At 44.1% G+C, this 13,143-nt stretch overlaps 1 protein-coding gene across 2 annotated transcripts in view; it reads right to left on the reverse strand.

The window, feature by feature from the left end:
• Window positions 1–3,145: 3,145 nt before the first annotated feature.
• LOC147881546 (PHD finger family protein) overlaps window positions 3,146–13,143 on the reverse strand; it is a 59,849-nt gene continuing 49,851 nt past the window's right edge. For both annotated transcript variants that reach the window (XM_087402312.1, XM_087402311.1), the window contains exons 13-16: window positions 7,684–7,740; window positions 7,527–7,586; window positions 4,071–4,502; window positions 3,146–3,978 (exon numbers count right to left, since the gene is read on the reverse strand). In XM_087402312.1, the coding sequence (XP_087258438.1) occupies window positions 3,820–3,978; window positions 4,071–4,502; window positions 7,527–7,586; window positions 7,684–7,740 (708 nt within the window). In that variant the 3' untranslated portion in view covers window positions 3,146–3,819. The remainder of the gene's footprint in view (window positions 3,979–4,070; window positions 4,503–7,526; window positions 7,587–7,683; window positions 7,741–13,143) is intronic.

Raw genomic sequence — 13,143 nt, forward strand, 5'->3', positions numbered from 1 at the left:
GCTTTGAGCAAGAGCTTGTGGTTTTCCTTGGGGTCCAATATATATATATTGTGTAGTTTTTTTTTGTTTTTTGGTAGTGGTGCGAGGGGAGGGGGGCAATCTCTCGGAAAAAACATGCATTCTCTAGCAATCATGCATGATTACTTAAGGGGACCGATATTACGACAATATGAGGTAGTATAGATATCATGGGGGAGGTCGAAAGCTGAAATTATATAAACACACTTTTGCTCTTGGGAAAAACATGCTTTCTCTAGCAATCATCGTGCATGATTACATGAGGGGACTGATGTCAAGTAGTATAGATATCATGGGGGAGGTCGATCACTGAAACGTTAACTAGAACCAAAATGGATATTTCGTGTCCTGCTGATACGAATTCATATCCTACTAAAGACTGACTTTACACCCATACATGCATACAACGGGTCACCTATAACACCAATCAAGGATGATAACTCGGCATTTCGAGGCAACATCTAGATGTACATCCCATCAATGAAGAGAGTTGCACCTCAAAAACTGTACATAACCAAGATCGAACAGTCACATGCCTTGAAGCATATGCTCCAACATCCAACATGTCATCCCTACATTGAATAGATCTAAATATTTGAATACACAGCAATTGTTGTAAATCAAATGTCTCTAGGAACACTTGTCATACCGTTTCATGTAATGCCTTGACAAGTCTTCAAGAAAAATTAGAAGACAATCAAATAAAGTTGTATACAATGCACACTCTTAATGGGATTGTGAGAGGTAGGTCCTCTGCCCCGATTACAAGCTGTAACACACTCCAAATTGCTTCAGGAATTGTCAGGGGAAGGAATCCAAGAGAGCAATTGAAATAAAAAGAATTCATGGATGTTTTAGTAATCATTCCCTATTGGAATTTCATCTAGCAGTACATGGTGCTGCTTTCCTTTGCATGGGAAAATCTTCGCATGTGCCCTCATAATAAGAGCGTAGATAAATGCTATGACATCCATATTCCACGTCAACCTAACTTAGAAGACCTGTCGTTACTGAAATAATGATTTTTTTCCCCCATGAAAAAGACTTCTATTAAATATGAATGAAAAAAACCCGGAGAGCAAGCTCAATGTGGAAATACATCATGCTGGACATGAAAAAACACTCTAGAAGAGTAAGCAAAACTCAAATAGAGCTGGAGAGAAACCAAGGTTGAGGCTGAAAATGCCACCTCAACCCTGATGTAGTCTCAGAGAAAAAAGGGGAGCCCCTCCATTCCATAAGGAATATAACCCTCCTAGAAGAGGCTGCCCTGGAGGACCTTTGCATGCTCGCCCAACTGGCCATCAAAGTGTGAATGGTATCAGCCCAAATACTGGCCAAGGTATGAGAAGGGTGGACTTGAGATCCATCAATGGCCTTTGTGCATCTGGCCCTCCAGATCTGCCAAGCAGTAACACTAGCCAGTATCTCCCAAGAAGAATCCACATCAGCATGCACTGGTCTAGGCACGTCCTCCAGAGAGCAAGGCTCAACTAGGTGCCGTCGAATAGAAATGGTCCAGGAAGCATCTTGCCACTCGTAGAATATCCGAGGACTTGATAGAGTGAGCCAAGCCACTGATCCCCACTGAAATAATAATTTTGACGTAGAAAAATTCAATTCTGCAGGTGTCAAGGGAGCTCGTAGCATAATAAAAACTGCATTGGAGACGTGTTCCATAAATCGAGAAAAATTAACTCACGATTGCCCAACTTGCTATTGACTTCAACTCGAGGTCTAGTTCTCCAAGGTGTACTAATCCTCATGGAAATGGAGCAACGCATATCAGTAATGGATCAAGGAGTACAGACGCTTTGCACTAGTAGATTATTGAGAAGAGACTAATGTTCTTTATAATGGTTGTTACAGCTTGTTTGCAAAGCTTGTTTGCAAAGGAAACTCACAAAGGAGATGGCTATAAAATTTATTCCGGGGATGGAGGTGATTTTATGTTGCAAAAGAGAAAGAGTTGCATTTGCTACAATCCATGAAAGTGATCCAAGTTCTATTTGTCACTTTAGAAGACTTGGCAAAGATAAGGTGGCGGTTATCGTATCAAGGATTCTTAGTGCACATGTTGAGCTAAAGCATAAGTGTGGGGATATGGAAATCCTTGGAGATGTTATGCCCTATAATACTTCCAACAAAGCATTTATTGCATGGGACAGAGATGAGACTTATCCAACACATGTCATCAGGAATACAAAGTGCATATCTTTGGATTTTAGAGTGGGAGATATTTTACAAATGTTATCATTTGCAAATAAGTATGTAGCAGAAGGTCACCTAATCAAATGCAGGGAGTATGGCATCTCCCTAAATCCAACAAAATGCCAGTTCATGGTCACCTACGGAGTTGTTTTGGGACACATCGTCTCTCAACATGGGATTGCAACTAAAATGGATAAAATCAAAATCATCATGGAATTGCCTCCTACAAATTCCAAAGGTGTATAGGTCTTTATGGGACATGCCGGCTATTATAGAAGATTTATATTGCAGTATGCCATGATAGCTAGACCACTTTACAGATCTAGATCTAACTCAGACAGAAAATCAACTTTTAGCTTAAGTACAAAATACAAGTGCTCTCTTTATTATAAAAGCTAGCAAATACAGCATCATCAATGTGCCCTCTGTCGACGTGACATTCACCACTTCCCTACACATTCACTAGCTTACAAGCGCGTATACATCCTGAGATGTTGGGAAGCCGACCTCCTGAGTTACACTTGACAGTATACATGCACACAGCAAACCTTAGGCATTATCTTTCAGAGTCATTGGTAGGTAACACATCATTCACAGCAAGTACTCGCTAATTTGGAGAGAGCCTCACATATTTTCACCTGAATTTAAGCTATACCGGTACATGAGAAGGCATCGGTAGGTAACATGTCATTCACAGCAATTACTCAATAATTTGGAGAGAACCTAAAACATTTTCACCTGAATTTGAGCTACACCGGTACATAAAGAGAGTGCAATGTTTCATGATAAAAGCTAACAAATACAGCATCATCACTGTGCCAAAAAGAGAGTGCAATGTTTCATTATAAAAGCTAACAAATACAGCATCATCACTGTGCCCCCTGTCAATGCGACATTAACCACTTCCATACACATTCACCTACTCATACGCCCTCAGATGTTGGGCGCCGACCTCCTGAGTTACATTTGACAGCATATAAATGCACGCAGCAAATTTTTGGCATTATCCTTCACATTGGTAGGTAACACATTATTCACAGCACGTACTTACTAGTTTGGAGAGAACCTTACACATTTTCACCTGTACTTAAGCTATACCGGTGTATATCTTCAACAGGCAAATAGATTTGCAATCCTCACAAGTGTAGGCAGCTTCAAAAAAAGAATCCTGTGGCATTTCCTTACATTTGCCAAGAGCAGAGGCAATGTTATACAGTGGCAGGGCACAATTAAAATATAGTGCCCAAACCATCAAATTTCATCTTACAAAAAATTCCATTGTACATGTACAACAATGGGTCAAACCTTTCTGTACATATTTCATGACAACAGTGACGCAAATTCTTGAGATGATTCCAAAGCTTCAGGCACTTCATGGGATGCAGATCACATATATAACTGAACTCGGGAAGAGCAGACTTGCCTTACGGCAAGTAAATTGAATGAGCTGCACATGGTAGTGTGCAAGAACCCCCTCTTTTTATACACATCAAGAAACACATCACATAAAAGGTGTATGCTGGGACCTTCATATCATATATTGGATATTCCTCAAAAGACTCAATAGCATATGTATCCACAAATGCCAAGTCATTTAATAATATCACCAGGAGTGGAAGCTTCAGAGGGATTCATCTTCCCCTTGGAAAGTAGAACAACAGGGACATACACATATCCTTTAGGCAGCCGTTGATTTTGTACAGATGCCTCTGTGGGTGTCATGACCACTTCAGTATGTAATGTCTCAGCCTGCCAAACATAAAACAAGCATAAAATCAGCTTCTGAGGAAGGTACGAAGTAAAATGGGATGGCATCCACAGATACCAATAGTCGCAACTACCTTTCGATGCTTCTTAGGCTTTCTCTGAACATCACTTAACACAGCAGCATCTGTCATTTCATCATGCCGCCCTGGTCCACGTCCAGCAGCCACACTTGATCCTATCTGTGACCTTGCCGGTGTTTGCCTTGAAGGCTCAGAACCACTTGCCTGAATCTGATAAACAGAGTCACCTGAAAGAGAGTCCTGGTACCTGTTTATCTCAGCAGACACACTGTTCCAGCTGTGAGATTCACTTTCCATTTTTTGAGACTCCGAAGCCAAAGAATCATTTTGAGGGTGAATATCTGCAGCCCATGAATTGTCTTTATATACACCAACAGGGGCAATACTATTCGAAGTAGCAGATAGATCGTTGGAAGCCATCAATGAGGAAGGCAAACAAGACATGCGGGCAACAAAAAACTCCTTCATGCAGTTAAGCTGGTCACGCTGCATCCAGGAAAGAGTAATCTCAGCAAACATCACATTGAAAGAGTAAAGAAAAAGTAATGGCAAGAATTGCCAGCTTGTACAAATGCTTGCCTTATGAGCTTAAATCAATGTTACAGCTATCTCATATGCAAAGAGCTGTTGCAGGTTTTTGAATGTCAACAACAGGAAGAGAAGCTGCCACATGTCAACACTATAGCAGAAACTTCTAGTATTAAATGAAAACGGTTCACGAATACCATTACAAACAAACACGAGTCCTGAGAACTGCAAGATCATGCCAATTTAGCCTTTGAAGTTCGGGTACCATCCCAGCCTGGAGCCCCTGTCACCCCCACACGTGCTCCCTACCAAGTTACACATTAGGACAGTTCAACGTAGGACAATCGGTTCCGTGATGTATATTCCGCTCATCTCAGGTCTGAGCTGGCAACCATCCACTCCTATTGGAGACTCCATGAGGCAGCCCTCCTCTCACGATGCGAAGAATGATGACCCTTGATGACCCTGCAGGGCAACATGGGTGGTATAATGAATGCATAGAGACCCGATGCTAGCTCAAATATGCTCAGGATGACCACACCGCTCAGTCCTAGAGACGAGCTTACAGACAAGCATGGTGAGAAGGTAGATAAAGGGTATAGATCACCAGGAGACACTCTGTGCGTTGTACAATAGTCGCTCAGCAGAGCTATCTATATGAGGCCTCTAATTAGCCTCTAATCACAAGGACCAACACTGAATTTCTCAAGCATAGCTGTGTCCCATACTTATAGCTTGGAACAATCCACAAGAAATGGAAACCTCCCTATTATAATGACTCTTATTATTGGTCTCCACGTCACCAAACTTTGTGACACAGCACTGAAGGACTTTTAATGAGCATGCTAAGCAAGGCTCAAGATTCAGGGGATGACCGGTCAAGAACATGTTACAAAACTCCATTATTGTAGGAGGTGAAGCAAAACTTAGTGCTATTCTGTGGACTTTAGATAAGCTTTTGACTGGGAGCCCTGCTTCCCTTGCTTCAATGCTTACCTATGGTACGGTGACAGGTCCCACTGAAATGCATTTGGCTATTGTGTCATTATATGTGAAGAAAGGGGACTCCATTTAGGATGTCAAGGGCAAGTTCCAGGATACATGCAGTGAGCAGGGTAAGTTTCCTCTTGTCACTACTCCCTCAGAATAATACTAGTTCAAGGGCTGGGGAGTCAGGATTGCCAACATCTCCCGGAGGGCCGGCCCCTACCTGCCTCATGTGCTTTGTCAGGAATCGCCTCTCCTTTTTGAGCCAGATGGAGCACGTATGCAATCTGAAAGGATGGGGTGTTGTCTGTGGCAAGGATAACAAACCGAAACTATTGTACATTGATGAAGTGGCAGTTGATGCACACTCGGCAATCAAATTTTTCCCAAAGTAAATGCCCTTGTTGCGATTATATCAGCAAGGAAAGAGGACGTTTTTGGCAAGGGGCAGGTTCCAATAAGGTGAGGTGGCAGAGAGATGCCCCCTGTCCCCTTCCCTCTCAGGATTCTAAATTGGCCAGCTTGAGGCCTGGTGAAGCCCTACAAAAGATTATAACTATTTTCCTTTTCATAACAAGTTTCAGTATAAAATGCATGCTCAACTAACCTTGTAACAGATTCCCTTGCAGAAACTGCAGCTGGACTTCCACATCTTCATTACTTGCAAAATACTCTTCCTCGATTGCACCTTCTCTAGCTTAATTGGTTCTCTCTCAAGATTTTGCGCCATATCCCAGCCAAATAAAATGTTAATGCTATCACCTTTCTAATCTCTTTAACAACACGGTACCACTGTAAAAGTCTTTCACCTCTTTAAACATACTAATGGCTGCCCTAGCTCCCAATCTTCCATAGACCTGATATATACAAATGTTGCAGCAAGTATCACCCAGAAGTTCAGATTGTGAATCTCCTCGTTTCAAAGTTACCATCAACAAAAAAATTCTATATACACCATGCCATCTTTACTAGCACCATGAACTTGTTCAAGCAGCTAACCACAATTAACAAGACAGCCACATGAGCAGTTGCTTAGAAACTGCTGTCATGTCTCCCTAAATCTGCACACATTCTCATGGACACCAATATGCTGTTTATTCACTGATTAACACATGCTTCTCAAGGCTAACTTTCTGTCTCCCGTAGGGATTTAAGGAAACGAGATAGTTGGAAAAGATAACTACAAGCTGGTCACTTTAGTCCACATAAGTGAAGCAACTTGTTACTTATCATAGACTTCCAATACGTAAGAAGTTTTGGATGGGGTATACTTATTATTTGCACTCCCCCTCTATGAAGGTTCTTAGCATCATATGTACTATCTTGCTATGTTGTCTCCATAGGATCCAGAAAAGATTTGAGGGTTTTCTTCCAAACTTCTCTCTGTGATAGAAATGTCATACAGGCCAAGGTATGGTTTCAGTACCGAGAGAGGGGCAACCAGATCATGTGATGCATGCAATTTCTCTGTTCTGTTCCTTACACGGATGCTATGTGAATGTTAGAATAAAGGTGGGCCTTGAATTTAATGGTTTGACATGAACATGTCACTCTTCTCCGACAAAAGAATTCAAAATATGACCTCTCCCTGTTCTCTTGGAGGGTCAAATACCATTTAATCTCAACTCCTCTCAATGTACATTCTCCGCTGTAGCATTTAGTATTAAGGACAATAGCAGCCACACAAGTAAAAGTCAGATGGAAAGGGAGAGGGAGAGGGATCGAAGGGAAGGAGAAAGGAGAGGCGGCAGAGGGAGGGATGGTGTTACAACCATTCCAAGCTTTGACCTAAATGTTAATCAGTGAAGGAAGACGTCGTTATCCCCAGCAAAAGAATAGAAAATCCGCCTGAATTCGCTTTAGAAATTACTCACAAGCTTCAATTGACAAGATCCACCTGCTTTAGTTACCCTTTCCAATTAATCTACCCCCAGCTTCAATCATGAGTGCATCTTAAAGTTTGATCAGAACAGAGATTCAAAACAAGAGTCCAACCTTGATTCGTTCACGCCTGCAAATGCGCTCACATATAATTCGTACCCGTTCCAGCTCAACCTGAAAGAATTACATAATGATGAGCCATGATAAACCTAGACTTGGACCAATGTGTCAGCACTAGATTTCAGTTTATATGAAAAACATTGACACCAACCCGCATTTGCATGAGAGAACTCAATTCTGCTGAGCTTCCACATCGCTTAGATTCGGCCTGCTTGCAAAGATTAAAAAACCTTCAGAAGACTAGAATTTATATTATCACACACCTTTGAGAAATTGGGAAAAAAGAGGAAAAAGAAAAGACAGAGGCGGAAAGAGAAAGGGAAAGCATGAATAAGTAGGAAAGAAAGGTTGAGTCGTGTCTTCGAAATTCCTTGTCGCATAAGTAGTGGGCCTGATACAGGCTGGTTTAGGGCCTGGTACAGGCCACATAATGGGCCAGTAGCCAGGCCAGATAGGGGTCAGTAAAAGGCAAGCTTGTGACCCTGACCAGGGTCGGGTCAACCAACCTGACCAGGTCGGGTCAACCCATACCAGATCTTGTTGGGTCGGTCAGCGGGTCGGTCAACTGCTGCTAGGGCTTCCCCCATAAATAGGGCCCCTCTTGCCACTTTGAGTTTTCCATCATTTCTACATACACACACCCCCCATTTGCTGGCATTGAACTTCCATGCTATTAATTAAGCTCTCTCTCACCGACTCTCTTTGGACTCTACATCGATGAGATCACATCTTTCATAGATCGCCTAGGGGCCGAGGGTTCATTACTAGGTGATCTCATACAGATACTATTATATGCTGATGATATAGTCCTTATATCCTCTTCGGCGGAGGGGCTCCAGAGAGATTTGGAGGCATTAGAGGTGTTTTGCAGAGAGAGAGACCTGACGGTCAACCTCGGGAAAACTAAGGTTATGATCTTCAACACCTCACGAGCAATGATTCGCCGACTTAGTTTCACCTATCGTGGTGAGCCAGTGGAGATAGTGCAGCTACACATATTTGGGAGCAGCCTTCACAAGACCCATCTTCATGATGACCCATGCAGCCCAGGCACGGCTCACACGAAGGCGTAGTGCTTTGGCTAGACTAGAGCGACAGTGCTTCCAGGCGCACTTCCAGGATCCACCGACAAAGGGCTGGCTTTTTGACACACTGGTGCAACCGACTACCATGTATGCAGCACCGTTCTAGGCCTGCGATCTTTCGAGGACAGACTGGAGGAGCTTCGAGCGGCTATAGGTGATGATGGGATCCAGGATGATCCGATGTAAGCCCTCAGTTCCACGTGCGATAGTACAGGCAGAGTTCGCCATGACACCTCTCCAAGTTGATGCCATCTTTCAAACAGTGACTTCCATCCACACAATCTGGGACTTACCCCATTGGAGACTTCCGAGGTTGGCCCTAGAGTCATCCTGACGACTAGCAGAGAGCGGGGCAGACACATAGTATGCACACATATCCACATGGCTTGCCAGGCATGGTATCCAGATGGACAAGCTTCACCCCTTTCAATACAGCATGGATGCCCCTCCTGAGTCGATCCCGCGAGATGAGATCAACCGTATCATACGATTAGACCTCCTCCAGGTTCATACATCCTAGACTTGGAGCGAGGACCAGGAGCTCCCCACCAAGACCCAGTTTTATCACGACCACTTCTTGAGAGTATCAGAGGAGGGATTCATCATCAGAGCGCAATATCTCGAGGACAGAGGAGTCTCCCATGCACTGAGGATTGCCATTGGTGGGGACGCTACCACTATCTCTACCTGGAGGGGAGTGGCTTCGTCCCTTTGTCACGACTGATCCATTTCCATGACCAAGTCTGTATTGGGCTTTATCTGATGGAGATGCATCGGCACAGGGAGACGCTTTTGTGACAAATCAGAGAGCAACAGGGGATGGCCAGACTACCACAAGACATAGAGGATGACCGGACACAACGACGCGTCACAGACTTCTATACATTTGAGTCAACCCCGGACACAGTGGAGTGGAGGAGCAGGAGCTAGCCCACATGAGAGCAATCTAGATGAGCAACCGGCACAATACCACCGAGAGAGTTTGTGTTTGACCAGCCTACTACGAGATCTAGAGACGCTACCACTGTCTCTACCTAGAGGGGAGTGGCTTCGTCCCTTTGTCATGACTGATCCATTTCCATGACCAGGTCTGTATCGAGCTTTATCTGATGGAGATGCGTCGGCACAGGGAGACCCTTTTGCGACAGATCAGAGAGCAACAGGGGATGGCCAGACTACCACAGGACATAGAGGATGACCGGGCACAGCGATGCGTCACAGACTTCTATACATTTGAGTCAACCCCGGACACAGTGGAGTGGAGGAGGAGGAGCTAGCCCATATGAGAGCAGTCTGGATGAGCAACCGGCACAATACCAACGAGAGGGACGCACAGACCACATGCGTGACAGAGAGTCCCCAGACTACACTCTATTGAGGTCCGACCTATCACAGCTTTCCTTGGGGGGGACCGACAGAGGGGTCACTCTGGACATAGTCCAGAGAGTCCAAAGAACGAGGAGACCGCATCCCCCACCACAGCGCGATACAGCTCGACAGACACAGATACGAGACATCTTCGCAGCCCACCAGAGAGCCATCACTGTACCAAGCTTCGGTTTTTTATCCTGTTTCTGAGTCCCAGCACCGAGACTGACTTGTTTTTCAATCTGTTCCTGATTTTGGATAGATTGATTGATCTGGCCCACTATGCAGTTGTAGTTGATTATTTCTATGATTATGACTTTGTTAGCATAGATTAGTATTCAACAAGGGTCCTAGCATGCCCTTTGCTTCAGCCTGCTGAGGCTTGTATGAGTTCGCTTTCTGTGTATTTTATCCCATAGGCCCGCGAGGCCTCCCGTTCTCTCTCTCTCTCTCTCTCTCTCTCTCTCTCTCTCTCTCTCTCATGCTTCCACAATGTGTGCAACGTTGACACAAACATGAATATGCAGTAGTCTGTGGATCCCATATTTTAAGGATGGTTCTATGTCCAAGGCAAGGGTTATCACTTGTAGCTGCTCAAATCTCCTCTACTCAATCACCAATAGATAACTCCCCCAAAAGGGTGTTGTATACATGGTCGTTGTTCGTACCAGGATATCAAACAACCATACCTTCGTCTAAGGATATTGGAAGTGTGCCGAAAGCGTTGTGGCTCTAATGGAGCCAAGCCTTCTTAGCCTCTCATAAGCCGTGCCCTAACTACATAAATCATCATGAGCACCAGTCTTGTGAAAAATAGTGTAGGTTGCGCCATCTCCACCAGCTCCCCCTATGTCGATGCAATACCACCCATGATGTATTGAAAATCATAACCTTCGTCTTTCCAAGGTTAACTATCCAGTTCCTCTCTCTGCAACACATCTCTAGGGCTTCTAGATGTCTCTATCAGCCTGATCTCGAGGAGGATATGAGGACGATATCATTTGCGTATAACAATATCTGTATCATTAGGTCGGCAAGCAATGATCCTTCACCTCCAAGGCCACCAATGAAGGTCGTGATCTTGTCAATGTAGAACCAAAAAGTGTCAATGAGGAGGCATCCCCGATCGTGCTCTCAATCCAATCAAACACGACATCCACAATTCGTACTCTTTGACAGACTCAAGAGACTCATCCCCCCCATACAATGACTCTGGGGATTTACATCTCCTGAAGTCTCTTAATCATTCAAGATCGTGGAACTGTTTCAAAATCCTTCCAAAAGTCTACAAAGCAAGCATAGACTTTCTGAGGTCTTGACCTTGCATCCTCAATGATGGCCCGTAGAGTTATGATGGGATCTACATTAGAGCGTTGTCTCCAGAACCAAGCCTCTCCCAATGCCCATTGCTGTTTGTGCCTCTATGAAGTGCCGATCTCTCTCTCTAGTACAAACCCATAGATTTTGGTCAGTGTGTGGCCCATCATGACTATGTGGTAGTTTCCAATCTTCATGGGGTCCCTCGCTTTGTGTATCGGTACTATGACGAGGGTAAACCAAAGCTGTGGCATGTGGCATGATTGAACATCGTGCTAAGATCATGAGCAAGACCTTCTGCCTATGCACGAAGTGCTCCATCCATTAAGCCCTCATGGTCATGGGCTCTTCTAGGCCTAGACAAGGACACACACCAAGTGGTGCCTAGTCTGGAGTGTCATAGGGTGACGTGGCCTATGTGTGACAGATAGCCGGGTCCGTGATGGGGATGGGTCGCTTTCCCTCTTATAGAACCCCCCATGCAATGGTGGGGTCCCATCCTCGAAAACAGTGGATTGCATCATCAAGCCTATGTGAGAGGATAGCTCACCTCTTATGACCCGTAAGGCGGCATGAGATCAATTTTTCCTCGAAAGTCGTCAAATGTCCTAAAGCCTGCTTGTGTATGAGGTGGGCCCTCATCTCTTTGGCAATCATGTCCCACTTGAAGATTGAGTAGACAATATTCAACATCTTTTGTAGAGATATCTAGGTTTGCTTCATAATATCAATGTTGTAATCTTTCAATGTCATGCCATTGTGGTATCTGCAGGGTAGTATCTATCAAAAACCCTTAGAATCCATCTAAATAGCCATGGGTGAAAAGGAGAAGTATCAATCTAATATGCACTTGGTGAATTTAGGAATCGACAACTTTTACAAAATGACATGTTAATACACACCTGCAAACTCCAGGTAGGGCATGTAGCAAGTGGTTCCATAGTTCATTTATGAACAGTCTTCAACATTCCTCTTTCAAGGCACTTTAGGAATTGAGAATGAAAAGTTTCCTCAATCTAGTTGTGGCTCAAGAGAATCCACTCTAAAGCACCATCCCGAATTAAGTTTGTCAGTGGAGTGACACAAACACATCACTTGGAGTTGGAGCGCAGGAAAGGGCGAGCACGAAGGGAGGGAGCAAGAGGCGCCTAATAGAATCTCAATTTTCAACTTGATGGATGATTCCAGATGAAGAGCAGTGATGCAAGCAACCAAATCCATGGCTGCAATATCCATAATGGAAACAAACCTATGTAGTTGAAAAACTAGATTATTAACTACTATTTCAAAGATGGCACACTATTTATTATCAAAATTATTATAAACAAAGTAATAGACTCGATACGCATTATAAATTTAAAACATTTTCTTACAAGTTACTTGCAAAATGAACATGGAAAAGACTATTTTAGAAATAGATGCATAATATCTAACAATATCATCCATGGTTGGAGCAAATGCGAGAACATGGCAGGTGTCACCATTACGCGGCTAGAGATATGGAGACGATCCCGCACTGTCTTTGGAGCTGCTCTGCAGCAAAAACGATCTAGATGGGGTCCCTCTAGATTGTTGCCAAGACAATGAGGATGCACCGTGTCACTTGGGGGATGGTTGCCTGGCTGATGGAGGGGGTCATGCCTTCTACATTGATCCGGCCCCTCAACCACCAAATCCACCCCTGAATCCACCACCACATCCACCTATGAACCCACTACCCAATCCGCGTCCACCACCTAGCCCACCTCCAATGAACCCCAACGCAGGCAGTTTGAAGTGTAAGTTTGCAGAGTTCAAGGGGTGCAAAAAAGATGACCTAGACAACCATGTCTCCAACATAC

This window comes from Dipteris shenzhenensis, chromosome 31 (assembly GCF_047967505.1).
Source record: "Dipteris shenzhenensis isolate YYH24624 ecotype China chromosome 31, Dip_SZ_1.0, whole genome shotgun sequence".
NCBI classification, from domain to species: domain Eukaryota; kingdom Viridiplantae; phylum Streptophyta; class Polypodiopsida; order Gleicheniales; family Dipteridaceae; genus Dipteris; species Dipteris shenzhenensis.